The sequence below is a fragment of the Megalobrama amblycephala genome, linkage group LG20 (genome assembly GCF_018812025.1).
Source record: "Megalobrama amblycephala isolate DHTTF-2021 linkage group LG20, ASM1881202v1, whole genome shotgun sequence".
In the NCBI taxonomy this organism is placed as follows: Eukaryota; Metazoa; Chordata; class Actinopteri; order Cypriniformes; family Xenocyprididae; genus Megalobrama; species Megalobrama amblycephala.
Window position 1 is genome coordinate 13133158 of NC_063063.1, and position 16251 is coordinate 13149408.

General features: G+C 39.4%; 1 protein-coding gene across 1 annotated transcript in view; it reads right to left on the minus strand.

The window, feature by feature from the left end:
• The window catches only part of LOC125256018 (transformation/transcription domain-associated protein), a 101211-nt gene that overhangs the window by 41234 nt on the left and 43726 nt on the right, over nucleotides 1-16251 (minus strand). The window contains 9 exon segments of the mRNA XM_048171646.1: nucleotides 63-182; nucleotides 1311-1457; nucleotides 3343-3522; nucleotides 4806-5019; nucleotides 5426-5547; nucleotides 6948-7150; nucleotides 10696-10842; nucleotides 11587-11712; nucleotides 13707-13920. Coding sequence (XP_048027603.1) covers nucleotides 63-182; nucleotides 1311-1457; nucleotides 3343-3522; nucleotides 4806-5019; nucleotides 5426-5547; nucleotides 6948-7150; nucleotides 10696-10842; nucleotides 11587-11712; nucleotides 13707-13920 — 1473 coding nt within the window.

Consider the following 16251-nt stretch of genomic DNA (forward strand, 5'->3'; position numbering starts at 1 on the left):
TAGAAGAAGACGGCCAATTGTCAGCTCAGCTCTTTGGAGAACTGGGACAGTGAAGTACTCACATGCTGCTGGCGGTCCGACAGAATCTTCCAGAGGCGGGGGAAGAGCTGGACCCAGGTCTTCTCGGCAAGTGGGGTGGAGATGTGGCACAACTGAACCAGAGCATTCAGCAGTGCTCCCGTCTGATTACACACACAAGAGACTCATTTAGTGATAGGCAATATATCAGCCATTAATCAACTGACATTTAGCCAATTGAGATTATCGCATTGGCTGATAACAGTGCCAGCTCAGCCGATTAACAGAAGTACACCTTGTATCAGTTCCAAAGTCTACTAAGAACCCTTTGTCAATGTAATAATGACCATTTTACTTTTTAAAATATATTAAAAAAATAATAATAGTAAACTGGATACCGTAATTAGTTTTGTGTGTTTTGTCATTTTCATTTTTTTTTAAATGTCTATATTGATTTTTTTTTTTTAATATTATTTCAGTTTTAGTTATTTTAGAATATCAAGTTAAACTAAATGAAAATGAGAATTTTTTTTTTAATGGTTTTAGTTTTAGTTTAATAACCCTGCTCAGTAGACACTCTTCAAACTTGCTTCACTGCCACGTTTGCAGCAAAAAGAGATACTTACAATTTAATCTTCACTTATGACACCAAACATTCAAGGGCAAACGAGACTATTCCTTCTCAAAAATGACTTTTCATAAGGGATCAGTGTACTTTAAAATGCATGACCGGTCAGTCACATCTTGCCACTGAATAATTCTTAGGGCATAACTGCAAGAAAAAGCTTTGGACCTCTGACCACAAGAGGAATGAAGATGTTAGCATAAGTCAGAACTCAAATGTGTGCTGTGGTTCCCGACAGCGGCTCCGGTGGGCAACACAGGCAGGTCAGGGCTTTGAACTCCTCACTTCATCATTTATCTAAAGCCTGCTTGAGAGGTGCATATAAAGCAGAACCGTGTCCAGGATTAAATAGAAATCAATGACGCTGTGACCTCAAAGCGTTCAGAGACAGAATCCCATGTTGCCCTGATCAAACTCTCTTTAACGGAGACGCTTATGACGGAGCAGCCAAATGAGGAAGAGCAGGTTAGAGATGAAAGTAAAAAGAACCAAAGGCGCATATTAAATCACACTGTTCAAAATCATGTATGACTTCTGCATGTCACTCGATCCTACATATGTCCTTTATGTAACCAGTGTCAGTGTCCTTTTTTTAAGTTTTGCTTTGTTTTTCCCAGAGCTTGAGGGTGCACTCGTGAGGGCGACATATGTTGAGGTGATTGCTCACCTTGACCTCTCTCAGGGAGTCCAGGAACTTGTCGTGGCGGTTCGTAAGCATGTGCAGCTGGTTGCCTGCGTCTCTCTCCCCCTGCTCCTTGGTCTTGGGGAGGCTGGTCTGGTCTCCAGGTGCTAGTTCAATGTCTATCTCCACATCCTACAGATGAAAAGGTCACAAAAACACCAAATATTGGAAGAAAATTTGTTTACTTGACACACTTACAGCAGGCCTCTATGAACTCGAGTTGTGCACCATTTGGAACTGAGAATGTCTCTGAATTCCTGAATTAAATTACTGAACTTTAATTGGGGTCAGATGCAACATACACTTTTGAAAAAAAAAAAAAAAAAAAAAAAAAAAAAAAGATTTTAAGGACTTAGAATTTAAACAGAATAAAATAACAATGAAATTTCATATGGTGTAAGTGACATTTTACATAATGCATTTCAAGTAAGAATTATCAACATTAGATGATCATCGTCTGATCAATGCCAGATACACAGAAATGCGTAATATTAAATTATATATTATTTAAGGTGGAACACAATTTCCCCCTAACTTTTTGTCAGGTAAACCCACAAATTATTTATTTTTTATTATTATTTCTTATTACATTTATTTTTTAAATTAAATTATTTTATTATTATATATATATATAAAATTTATGAATTTATTAATAATTTAACATTTATTATTATAGGGCTGCCTCCGACTAAAGATTTTCCTAGTCTACTGTTAAGCCATGTTTCCACCGCAGGAACTAGGGACTTAGGGGTGGGTACTCGGTGTGTTTCGACCATTCCGGTTAAAAATTTCCCCCACAGAAAGTCCCTGCACACAAGGAAGTACAGAAACAAAGTTCAGAAACTTCCGGGGGTGGGATATGCTGATTAGTTGAGTTCACGGAGCATTTTGATTGGTTGACTCCACGCAGCATTTTATTTCAACCACCATTTTTAAAAGTCTTTTGCGGCGCGTGCAGCAAGAGTCGTTTGCTATTCAAATCAACAATGGAGTCAAAGAAATACGACCGATGGACCAACAACAAGGTTCAGGCTTTATTAAGCATATACGTTGCGCGCAATCATACATCACCAGAATAATTTGCCTAATCTTCACGGTACTTTAGGCCATGATGGAAACGCAGACAGCATTAGTTGAGGGAGAAATACTAAAAAAAAGAAAGTAAGCACTCCAGTGTGTGCATAAAGCTTGCAAATGTGACATGAACCTTTCTGAGATCAGAATGGCAAAAAATAAATAACCTATAATATACAGTAAAAAACTGCCTTATCTATATCAAAATAAATAACCTATAATATACAGTAAAAAACTGCCTTATCTCTATATATATATATATATATATATATATATATATATATATATATATATATATATATATATATATATATATATATATATTTTTTTTTTTTTTTTTTTTTTTTTTTTTTTAATGTAGGACATAAATATTAATTATAAACAAATGAATAAATAAATACAAAGCAAACTGAAACACTTAAAGAGAAATATCAGTGCAAACATAATCAGGCCAACAGACAAGTAGCTTTAACATCAAATGAAAACTCAGAGGTCCAGTAAAATTTTAGCTTTCGCATGAACAGTAGATCACTGAAAAGCCACGCAATATCGCGTTCATTATCGAAGGCGATTCATTTGCGATATGAACGCAATATTGCGTGGCTTTTCAGTGATCTACGGTTCTGTCTATTAAATGCCGCTCCATTTAAAAGCAGGTGATGGCGATTTAGCGGTAATCAGGGAACCGGCTTTACTGACGAAATGCGCGTGACAATCTCATCCGATATATTCCTGCAGCCCTAATATATATATTATATATATATATATATATATATATATATATATATATATATATATATATATATATATATATATATATATATATATATATATATATATATATATATATATGTGAATTTGATACTAAAGCTAAATTAGGCAATAAAGGTGCAAACAAGCTCTTCTGTACAGATGTTTGTATACACAGAATGGCACAGCTGACCTCCTCCTTGGTCTCGCTGTTTTCTCTCTCGCGAGGTTCCTGTTTGATATGTGTTGCCATGGCGAAAGCTGCACGGTCATGGCTGTCAGCCAGGTTTATGACGTTGGTGATGGAGGGGAGCATGGAGCCCTGGCAGCTGGTGCCAATGGTGGTGTTCCTCTCACAGACCGCCAGCAGCAGCTGTGAAGCAGAAACGACAGAATCAAACTCTGAACTGCCACGATTGCTCAAACACGCACACAAACAGCTGCTCCTTCTGTGAGGAACACATCACATGGAAGAAAGTAGCTAACGTTCACACATAAATGACACCTACATGAGCCAGCATTGTTTAACAGCTGCCATTTTTAACCACTAGCGTACATACATCTAAATGCTTGACACCATCTGTAGAGATCCAACAGTGAATGTTCTCCTACTCCATCACAGAAGGATGAATCGTGCACACAGCCGCCATGTGTAGGACAGCATTAATAATTCAAGAGCCAGAGTAGCATTGATTGTGGCTGAGATGGATGGATTGTGACCTGACTTGAGCGGGAGCAGCCAAAAACCAGAGCTGTTACATTAAGTAGAGTGCATTAACACCAAGAGAAAAGTTATCTAAAATCCAGCTGATAAAATCCATCAAGGCGAAATATTGTGATGTTAAAATGATAAGGAAACATGAAAAAGCTGCTAAATGCCACCTCTGTCAAAAATTAGATGATATTGAGTGAATGCTCTCTGCACATAGTATACATTCATCAAATACTTTTGCTTCAAATCTGCTAAATCCCAGCATCAGCCCATTCAGAAATACCAGAAAATTGTTGGCAGAAACTGCTAAACACAACTTCCCTTTGTCAGCGACATTTTTGAAAATAAGGCATTTCAATAACTGACCAATAACCTTTTCATTGCCATTAAAGTGAAATTACTGAACCTAAACATAGGAGCCTCATTTAAAAGAAAACATATCATATGGACTTAAAGTTTATGCATCTGAACTCTTCATAAATATATTTTTTTTATTATCAAAAAATGTAAACATCCTGTGTCGACATGCAATGATATATATTATACATATATATTATACATACATAGATAAGTTATTATATATAGAAATTTTATTCCTAAAATCCTAAATGAAACCAAAATTGCCAAAATTTAAATAAATAAAATAAATAGTATATTTATAATAATTATTTATTATACAATGTATTCTATTATGCATTTTATATTTATTTTAAACATTTATATCAATCAACTTTTAAGGTTTCATTTAATACTTTATGTATTATATTTACTATTAAAAAAAAAAGTCTAATAACATATATTGCATCAACTAGTCAAAAACAATTAGCAGGTTTCTCCAAAAATTTCAATATTGATACATCGCTAACTAACTAGAAAAATGAAACTAATTTTCACATTTTTCATGCTTTTTCCTCTTTTCTTTGCAATAAAATATGTGTCTGTACCTCGATACACTGTTTGATCCAGAAGTGGCTTCCCATGGCCTCCCAGTTTTGTGAGCAGCAAATATACAGAAGCCTCTCATAGACTCGTCGCTTCATTGATGCATCAAACACCTCAAAATATTTTGCTCTGATCAGTGGCTGGGTGCAGCGCAGCCCTGACAAGAATGCTGGCTCCAACTTGGATGTTATGTCACTTCCTGAAAGGTTCTCATCCCTGAAAAAAAAACAAATACCGAAGTGCTTCAGACAAACGCTGCAAGACCTGTTGTTATATTTACCTTATGAGACAGCATGAAATGCAGCGTGACAACAAACAACTTGGTGGGTCTTTAGTAATCCACAGCCTATTAAAGGACTGCATGTGTACCAACTACTGCTGATGACTTAAGGCCTGTGGGTTTTCACTAGGATGAATTGCTCTTGACGCTGGAGAAATGCTCTCTTGCCCAGGGTGACGGTGGCCCCTAATGCCTTTTGCCCCTCAGCCACCAAACACCCACAGCCCCAACTTTAGCAATCAAAACCGGGCCTACCACCCACCAGCCGTAGTCTTGTTGCTAATGGCAATAGATGGAGGGCCAGCGTGGACAGCAGACCCTGTGATTAATCGGCGTAATTACCTGTAGACGTAATTAACGAGGTCCAGGAACTGGGCATTCAATTCAAGGTCATCAGGAAAGCGCTTCTCAATGTAGGTCATCATTTTCACCAGCAGAATGGACTTCTCTCTTGGATTAGGTACCTACGAAGAGAAAGAGAGAGCATAAGACGGAATAAAAGAGGAGGAAGAGGAGAGGAGAAGTGAGGAGAGGTGAGGAGGAGGGGGGCAACAGATTGATACAGTCCATTTATCTTTCATCTATCAGGAGAGCTGTGCAGCACCTTTGCTCAGCTCCTTTTTCTCCCTGTCTGCTCTCTCGCCTTGGGCTAACAGAACAGACACCATGAGTTCAGCTGTCCAGGCCACAGCACGCTGAATACACAATGCCTCATTTACAGAAAGATAGGCTTTAAGCTCAAATGTTTAACACAGGTGTACTCCGAATCGACACAAGGTTGGTTTACTATTGCGAGGTTAGCAAATCTACAGAATTGGAAATCATACAGTTACATCATGTTAAATCAATAATGCATGAAATATGAATCAGGTTAAGCCAGTTATAGTTGATTCGCCTAAAAATTGCAAGAACTGTGGCAATATCAATAAAGTCCTGATTGTTTCTGTACCTTAATCAACAACTCTGGCTTAAGCAGTGACGTGAGTTTGGGGTGGCATTATACTGGTCAGACCAATAACAGACAAAGGCAAATCTGTTTGAAAACTGTCATTATTTTTGCAATTCTGTTTGGTGGCGCAGAAATAACACTCTTCAACTCTTTTCTCCCTTTTTTCCTCTTAGACCACATCTAGATAAAATTGACAACCAAATTTCCTCTGCTTTCTAAAGCTTTTTTAATGTGCAAAGTTTGTAAATAAATAAAAAAAGAATAAAAGAAAATACATTAATGAAAAATAAATACATTTAAAGTCCCTTTTAAGGCGTCTTCGTCATACATTTTTTATTACTGAACACTTTTCCCTGAGGTTCAGTTATAATGACCATTTTCCATCCTCTTTCTGACCTTGCTGTCGACTATCATTTTAACTGTCCCATCATTCAATAGCCACTTTGCAAAGTCTTACATTGTAACAGGACCACAAAACAATCCATGCCAAAAATGTACCACATGAACTATCAAGATCAGGTTAAAATGATTAGAGATCTTATAAAAGGAAACTTCTTAAACCATCTGCACCACTGGTACCAACCAGGAGGCTCAGCAAACAAATAGTGGCACTGGAATCAAAAATGTTGAGAACCAATCGTCCACATGGTAGGAATAATAGCATCAGTCCTTTATCCTCCATGTTACTCTTCTAATCACCCAAGAGTGATTGACATGTAAATTTCATCTTTGCGGCTTAATTTTAATAAATAGTCTTTCTGGACTGGCAAAGTTTTGAGTTCTAAATGTTGCAGCAGTATGTATTCATAGTACAATGAAGTCTACACTCCAAAGGCCAAGGAAAATTTGATTCCTCATACAACACCAGATGCTGATAGATTTAATATTTTGAGACATCAGCCTGACAGAGTTTACCTGGTTGGTGGCCATGGGGTTGCCAGAGTTTTTCACCCATTCCTCCACAATCTTCACCACAGCTCGAAGAATCTTTGGGTCTGGAGATTTCTCGATGAGGGAGGTGAGAATGACCTGGATGAAGTTTTTTCTCATTTCCATATTCATGACCGACAGCCTCGTCTTCACCAGATCCAGACTGAGCATGACCAACTCGCTCGTCACTACAAACAACACAGACGAATGTGAGCACACGATTATATGAGAGTGATATTCAACAGAAATTTGTGATACAGTTGAACACTATTTTCCCTTTTGTTGAGGTTCACAGGCCTTCTATCATTGTCCAAACCTAACAAAGAGGGAAAAACTACACGCAAGCTCACGTACACAGTCAAAAGTTGCATAAATCTCATAGGCAAGCATTGAACATACATCAAAAATTGCTAAAGACAGCTGAGGATATGAACCATAAAATACGAAATTCTGCCTGCTGAAAATGGGGGAAACATGATTGAGTTTTAGCATGAAGAGTCGTAGCAGAACGGAGACAGGTTATGAGTTTAGTTTGGCCTCTGAATGTATTTTCTGCTTGATTTGCTCAAGGTAAAATGTGATTGTTCTGATGAGTCGAACCCTTGGAGGAGAATATGTTAGAGGCTGATTTCCAGTTCGCTGCTGACTCATGCTGTGAGGAGGTCTTGGGCTACGCTGTCAGGGTGACATTGCAGTGTGAGGCCTTTCAGACAGCACAAGACAGGCAGGGCCGAGAGCATGCGAATGTGCGCGTCTGTTCAATCCCATCTCCATGTACCATTTAAAAACCATAATAGCATCTAGAAGGCACTGAGCAGATGGGATTGTCTGGATTTTATATTCCAGTGGACACAGTGGGAGATTTTTGACTTCAATCACAGAAGATGTTTCTCAGTATGGATGGATTTGTGGGCTGGTCTCAGAACATTTGATTGGCCCTCCTGCAGCACCCAGTGGTCAAATATGGACAGCACAACGCTAACGTTTCTCTCTCTCACACTCTGCTCCAAGGTGACAACGTGTCTTTTTGTCGTTCTGCCCACTTTTTAAACTCCTCCAGATGACTGCAGACAACAGGATTAAAGCTGTCCCAGTAAGAGTGTATATTTTTCCATCATACTGTCAAAAGCCTAAATTTAAGACAGACTGTCATTTCTGGGCCAAGAGGAAGAAAACCCATTCTGTCAGACAAAGCAATAGATCTTAACCTACCTCAGCTGGCTTCCATATACTATCCAAAATAAAGTCAAACTTTAAATCTTTAAAGGCTTGAAAACGGCCTCCTGGAAGGGAGGAAGTGATCTTAACTGAGTGCAGATGGGTTAATGACAGAAAGAGGCCAGTGCTAAAGCACAAAATTGTATAAATTGAGCATAGCATACCATTTTGCATTAACTTTACATGGTTGCCTCTAGACAGTAGCCAATTAGGATAGATTCAGATGATTTAGCAATTCTTCTGAGTGCCATCAACATAAGAACTGATCTGACCTCTGTCTTGCCTGTGCAGTTTAAATTTACTTACTGGGTCAATGCCAAGAGTCTACATGATACATAAAAAATCCTGTTATTATCATGTTGTTTCATATGATTTAAAAAAAGAAAAAGAAAACTTTACATTGTAATAATGAGTAAGAAAAGTATTTTCCTTAAACCTCACATACATTTGTGTACACAAATTATCAATTTACATTTTTTTTTCAAGACAAAAAGTATTTTCTTTAAAGGGATAGTTCACCCAAAAATGAAAATTTGATGTTTATCTGCTTACCCCCAGAGCATCCAATATGTAGGCGACTTTGTTTCTTCAGTAGAACACAAATGATGATTTTTAACTCCAACCGTTGCCGTCTGTCAGTCAAATAAAGCTAGTGGATGGGAACTTCTACAATAAGAGTAAATAAAACTTGCTTAGACAAGTCCAAATTAAACCCTGCAGCTCGTGACGACACATTGATGTCCTAAGACACGAAACAATCGGTTTGTGCGAGACACAGAACAGTATTTATATCATTTTTTACCTCTAATACACCACTATGTCCAACGGCATTCATCACTCGATTCGTTTGGTCTGATCGCGCTCTGACAACGGCAGTGATGTCTCGCTCTCATTGAAGTATATGCGCGAGACATCACTGCCGTTGTCAGAGCGCGATCAGACCAAACGAATCGAGTGATGAATGCAGTTGGACATAGTGGTGTATTAGAGGTAAAAAATGATATAAATACTGTTCTGTGTCTCGCACAAACCGATCGTTTCGTGTCTTAAGACATCAATGTGTCGTCACGAGCCACAGGGTTTAATTTGGATTTGTCTGTCGTGTTTTATTTATTCTTATAGTCCAAGTTCCCGCTGACTTGCATTATACCACTGACAGACGGCAGCGGTTGCAGTTAAAAATCATCATTTGTGTTCTACTGAAGAAACAAAGTCACCTACATCTTGGATTGGCTGGGGGTAAGCAGATAAACATCAAATTTTCATTTTTGGGTGAACTATCCCTTTAACAAACAACATGAATTATTAATTTATAAATATTCCATTTTTTCCGTTCCGTTTCCGTCACATTACAGGACATTTTACAATCTGAACTAACCTTGACTAATAAATCAAATGTCAATATATCTGAAATTTTAAGAGACTTATTGATCTTGACACCCAATGATGAGGAGTCTGCAGGGGTCCTCTCTATGATATCATTTGCTGTTCTTTATTTTCCTGCATGTCAGTTGCATCATATTGCTTTGATATTTAAAATGATAATAAGTAATAATTAAAGCTGCAAGCAGCGTTAAAAGGGACCTCACACAGGGGGCCACCACCACCCGGTGGCCTTAGGAAAACAGAACAGTGGGCGACATACATTTAAAGGGGTAAATATAGGAGAAATATGGCATTTCAACGTGCCGACAGCAGGTGACGCTTTGACTACAACTGAATATTGCCAGTGTAGATGTCTTCAAGTCAGGACTATTATCAAACCTGTGAATTTTGGGGCAGATCGGACATTGTGTGCCCAAGTTACAACTTCCTATTTCATGGCGAAACATTAAACTTTGTCAGGCCGCCACAGACACGCCCTTCAGTGTAAACTGCAATTTAACGTCGCAAAGGCCTTTAGTTTAGACTGACCAAATATGATGTTGATCTGATTAAATTTCTAGGAGGAGTTCGTTAAAATACAACATCTGGAAAATGGCAAAAACTGCAAAAATTGTGCAAAAAAAATTCTAAATATCTGACTTCCTGTTGGTTTTCAGATTTTGGTGAATCTCTTTTGTTGGTTTCACCTACAAAAGAGACTCTTTTGTAGGTATTGGGCTGCTTCATGTGTGTATCGAATTTCATACTTGTAGTGCAAGGGGCACTTCATTGAAATTCTTGTAGGTGGTGCCATCAAGCCATTTTGCCACACCTTATTCTGAAACCCATACCAGATGTGAATTTTCACCACTTCTGACGCATGTGCAAAGTTTCGTGAGTTTTCGAGTTTAAAGGCCCTCAAAAATGCGATTCATTTCAGAGAAGAATAATAAGAAACGGAGCGATTTTAATAGGGTACTCATTCCATCGGTGCTCGGGCCTTAAATGCAATAATTTTTTTTTCTTTAAAATAATACAAAATAAAATAATAAATTATGACAAACTACTTGAATTTCTGAATTTAATTGTTAATGTGTCCTTGGGAAAGAACAAAACCTCCTTGACCACAAGTGTTCTAGAGAATGGTCACCTGTGCTGGTTTCAGCGGCTCCGGCGTTGGGTTGCGGGCTCAGGTGCTCCCTCACCATCTTCTGCAGGGACCGCATGAAGACGGAAATGAGGCGGTCGATGTAGCTGGAATTGTTGCTGCAGGCGGACTTCAGGATCATCAGCGTTCCTGGAAGCAGAGAGGAGAGAGAAGCCGGTAACATGACGCCCCACTGCCCTCACGACACTGTCAGGGACAGCAAGCGACATGCGCCTGCTAATGACTTTGGGTGCAGCTCCTTTGTCCCTGTAGTTGTATTACAAGGACGTTTCTGGAGAAATCTAACCGAGTTACCGGGTAAGGATAGGGGCACAAAAAAATGGATGAGTAATGCATTTCTTAGATCACAGCTCTGGGGAGGAAAGATAAATGTAAAAAGTCACCCTCGATGGAGACACATACAGTACATCAGTGGTAAATGTAACTCTAGAGCACTGCCAGAGCGGAATCAGGAGGCATTTATTGACCAGTGGTGCCATTTTGGGCTGAAATGAAACACTGGTAACTTTAGAATGTTATCCAATAGAGTTATCACTTTTTTGTTTTCAATTATGAAATAATTAAAGATGTGTGTTCTTTTGTAAAATACCTCATCTGAATGGAAACCACCACCATTGAAAAGTTTGGGGTTGGTAAGATTTTTTTAATGTTTAAGAAAGGTGAATTTATTTGATCAAACATCCAATAAAACAGTAGTAAATAGTAGTTAAAGACACCTAATATAAAGTGTGAACCATTTATGATTAAGTATTTAAATAATTGATTTGCATTCCATACCAACTTTATAACAGACAAAAAGACATTTTTGAAAATTAATATCTATTTAGTGTTTTGTCAGCCTTTGGTCAAGTAGTAGAGCTATTAATTTCTCACCGAACAATTGAGTTGGGTTAGCGCTGCTGGCTTTCTCGTAGTTGGTGAGGCCTTCATAAATGACCTTCCCTACGGCAGCGTACAAACACTCCAGCTCCTCATACTTGGAAGCAACTGAGGATGTGCCTAAAGGAAAACCAAAATATTGGAAGAAAAATGTACATAGTTACCATCATTTTCAAATGACAACAATCCAATCAATTCCCAATGGACAAAATCAAGTCCCTCCCTACATTTTTTTTCTCATTTGAGAAGCCATTCAATCGGACATATGTCACAATAGGGAAGAAAAAAAAACTATTGCAACTTCCATTTCATGACAACTTAAACAATGATTTAACAGTGGCATCATATCGTGTTGTCGATAATCACCACCGTGTCTGAAGTTATTTCGCAACCTCTGTGGAGATTCAACCCATTTACAGTGGGTACGAAAAGTATTCAGACCCCCTTAAATTTTTCACTCTTTGTTATATTGCAGCCATTTGCTAAAATCATTTAAGTTCATTTTTTTTCCTCAATGTACACACAGCACCCCATATTAACAGAAAAACACAGAATTGTTGACATTTTTGCAGATTTATTAAAAAAGAAAAACTGAAATATCACATGGTCCTAAGTATTCAGACCCTTTGCTGTGACACTCATATATTTAACTCAGGTGCTGTCCATTACTTCTGATCATCCTTGAGATGGTTCTATACCTTCATTTGAGTCCAGCTGTGTTTGATTATACTGATTCGGACTTGATTAGGAAAGCCACACACCTGTCTATATAAGACCTGACAGCTCACAGTGCATGTCAGAGCAAATGAGAATCATGAGGTCAAAGGAACTGCCTGAAGAGCTCAGAGACAGAATTGTGGCAAGGCACAGATATGGCCAAGGTTACAAAAAAAAAAAACGTCTGGCCAAACTGAGCTATCGGGGGAGAAGAGCCTTGGTGAGAGAGGTAAAGAAGAACCCAAAGATCACTGTGGCTGAGCTCCAGAGATGCAGTCGGGAGGTGGGAGAAAGTTGTAGAAAGTCAACCATCACTGCAGCCCTCCACCAGTCGGGGCTTTATGGCAGAGTGGCCCGACGGAAGCCTCTCCTCAGTGCAAGACACATGAAAGCCCGCATGGAGTTTCGCCAAGATGGTGAGAAATAAGATTCTCTGGTCTGATGAGACCAAGATAGAACTTTTTGGCCTTAATTCTAAGCGGTATGTGTGGAGAAAACCAGGCACTGCTCATCACCTGTCCAATACAGTCCCAACAGTGAAGCATGGTGGTGGCCAGCATCATGCTGTGGGGGTGTTTTTCAGCTGCAGGGACAGGACGACTGGTTGCAATCGAGGGAAAGATGAATGCGGCCAAGTACAGAGATATCCTAGACGAAAACCTTCTCCAGAGTGCTCAGGACCTCAGACTGGGCCGAAGGTTTTGCTTCCAATAAGACCATGACCCTAAGCACACAGCTAAAATAATGAAGGAGTGGCTTCACAACAACTCCTGTGACTGTTCTTGAATGGCCCAGCCAGAGCCCTGAGTTAAACCCAATTGAGCATCTCTGGAGAGACCTAAAAATGGCTGTCCACCAATGTTTACCATCCAACCTGACAGAACTGGAGAGGATCTTCAAGGAGGAATGGCAGAGGATCCCCAAATCCAGGTGTGAAAAACTTGTTGCATCTTTCCCAAAAAGACTCATGGCTGTATTAGATCAAAAGGGTGCTTCTACTAAATACTGAGCAAAGGGTCTGAATACTTAGGACCATGTGATATCAGTTTTTCTTTTTTAATAAATCTGCAAAAATGTCAACAATTCTGTGTTTTTCTGTTAATATGGGGAGCTGTGTGTACATTAATGAGGAAAAAAATGAACTTAAATGATTTTAGCAAATGGCTGCAATATAAACAAAGAGTGAAAAATTTAAGGGGGTCTGAATACTTTCCGTACCCACTGTATATGTCTGATAACAGCTGCTGACTATACTACTCACCAGCAGACTGTCTTGACTGTGTCTTGCACTCTAGCAAATCAATTGACGCAATTTTTGTATACCATACATATCCACAACTGCGCTCAACTAAGGTCTCTAGGAGAAGGTATCATTGATCAGAGCTTGATGTACTCACTGGGTTCTGTGGGGAAGGTGCTCATGAGTCTGGACAGTAGGGAGTGGACTGCCCTCAACACTTTGGTGTTTCCACAGGTCATGCAAGCTGCAATGCCACGTTGCAGGGGCTTGAAGTGCGCGAGGATGGCTGGAGGCTGCAGCACTGACAGAAGAAAGCTGAGAATCTCCAGTCCCGTGCAGATATTGGAGAAGTTCGCCTGAGTTGGCTGTTCCTGTAAAACAGAAGAGGATGCACTGATTGATGAGGTACAGAGGAACTGACACTACATTTCACAAGTTTAAGGTCTGTAAGATTTAACAATATTTTGAGGAAAGTCTCTTATGCTCTCGTGTGCTTTCATATAGTGTTTAATATAGTGGTTTGTGAATGTAAAAGATGAGCAAAGTTTCAAAGATCAAAGTGAAAGCTAAATAGAGTTGTTGTCTCCCAAACAGAAGAACCGATTCTGAGCTGCCTGAAATGAGTCAGTAATTCCAGTCTTACTTCCTGCACAAGACTACGTAGGTTTGTAACAAATCTGCATAATGCCAGCCTTCATTAGTCTTCATTGGCTGCCTGCGAACATCATCTACTTTGACCCACTCTCAAACACTGTAGTTGTAACTGAGGCCTGGAAGTGTTTGTCTTGTGTTGTTGACATGTCGAGAAGATGCTGTTTTTTTGTGCTACAAAAGCAAATCCGCAATGCATGCACTTAAAAAAAAAAAAAAATTCAGATATAGGTAATAGCGGTTCGTTTTTGACATGTGCTATAAGCGGTAGAGCAAATCACCACAGACTGAGCCATCTGACCAATCGGAGCAGAGAAGGCTCTTGGAAACAAGGGGTTCAGAGCAGGGGTGGGCATCTCTGGCCTTCAAGATTTACTTAATCTGCAGTGCACTGTTCCAACCCTAATAAAATAATAATGAAATAACAACTGAACTAACTAATCAAGATCTTTAGGATTACTAGAATGCTGTAGGAAGGTGAGTTTTATCAGAGTTGGAGCTAAAATCTTTAAAGGCTGGAACACACCAAGCCGACGGTCGGCCGTCGGGCAGTTTTTCTTCGTTGGCCGACTAAGTTTTCTCAGTGTGTTCCGCACCGTCGGCTGAAGTTGGTCCTCGTCGGCCTTTTTTCAGCCGATTCGAAATGTTGAATCGGCGTTGGAGCTCGTCGGGCCGTCGGGCCATCTGATGATTCTGATTGGCTGCTCAGCTACTGCCGCCTGCTGTTTCGGAAAGGCATTTCATCTCACGCAGGCGCAGAACTGACGTGCTGCTTGGCCGTCGGCTGTTTAGCGTCGGTTTGGTGTGGCAAGGCAACTTTGGACACAGACGCTGCCGACGTGAGCCAACCCCACAGTCTGCTTTCGTCTCCGCTAGTTCGTCGGCGTCGGCTTGGTGTGTTCTGGCCTTAAGAGTTGCCCAGCCCTGGTTTAGAGGGACTGGACTACTGAAGTTTAACTGAACTACTGAAACTTCTGGGGTCAAAAAGTTTTGAAATTAATTTTGAAATTAATTAAAATCGGTAACTTCATTTTTCAAAAATCCCTTCATTCTCTCATTTAAGACAAGTAATGCACAGGCTTGGCACAATGAGTAAAAACCAGTGCTGATTAGGTTTCAGGGGCCACTAAATATTGACAACTAAGCTCTGGCCCCTGAGGCCTGAGAGATTGGCAGACAGATCTCCACAAAGCCAAACCCATCCCTGCAGCCTGTTCTTTAATCACTGACAAGCCGGCAAAATGAGATGACAAAAGCCTCAAAGAATTGCAACACTGTTCATTAGTTTGGATAAGAGCACCTGAAAAGAGCACCTTGCTTTCTCAACAGGGCTCTGGGGTACAGATGATGAGTGACCTGTTTGTCAAACTCATGCCACAGGAAGTGTCATTGACCCACTCTGAAAATAAAGATGCAGGGCGCTAGTCTGTGACTAAATGGTCGCATTTTGCAACTTTTTTTCCTTCTGGTGCAACTAGATTTTATTAGAGGTCATATTGGTGCCTCTACCAATTTGACTAACTGATAAGTGCTGCCATTTCTGTTGTATATGAGATACGTTAAATGGTAAATGCGTCAAAAGCAGAAAGAAAAAGCTCTACCCTTTTGAACCACGCCACACAGATGATTTATCAACTTTATCGAGAGTCAGGTACTTGCTGAACGTCTCGATCACGCGACCACTAAACAACGCTGTGAGATCCAGTGATAAGTATTCGAGTTTGGCGCAGTTCTTCTACACAAACCATCAATTATCTTGTGATTTAAACTAGTTTAAAGCCAGATGAAACATTGCTGACATTCTCAACACTATAACAGAAAACAGGAGAAACATGGTGCCGCAACGATCCAGGTAGAAGGCTTTTCAACCACCAAATCTCCAACATTAACCATGGATTTACTATAGCAACACTAACTGGTATTGGGGCATAAATGTGGAATAATAAATTTTATTATATTATCATTATAATGTAGACATGTATTAAAGAAGTAATGGAATCTAATTACAGTTTTTTTGTTATTATGATATATTGATGTTTTTTGCATTTGTA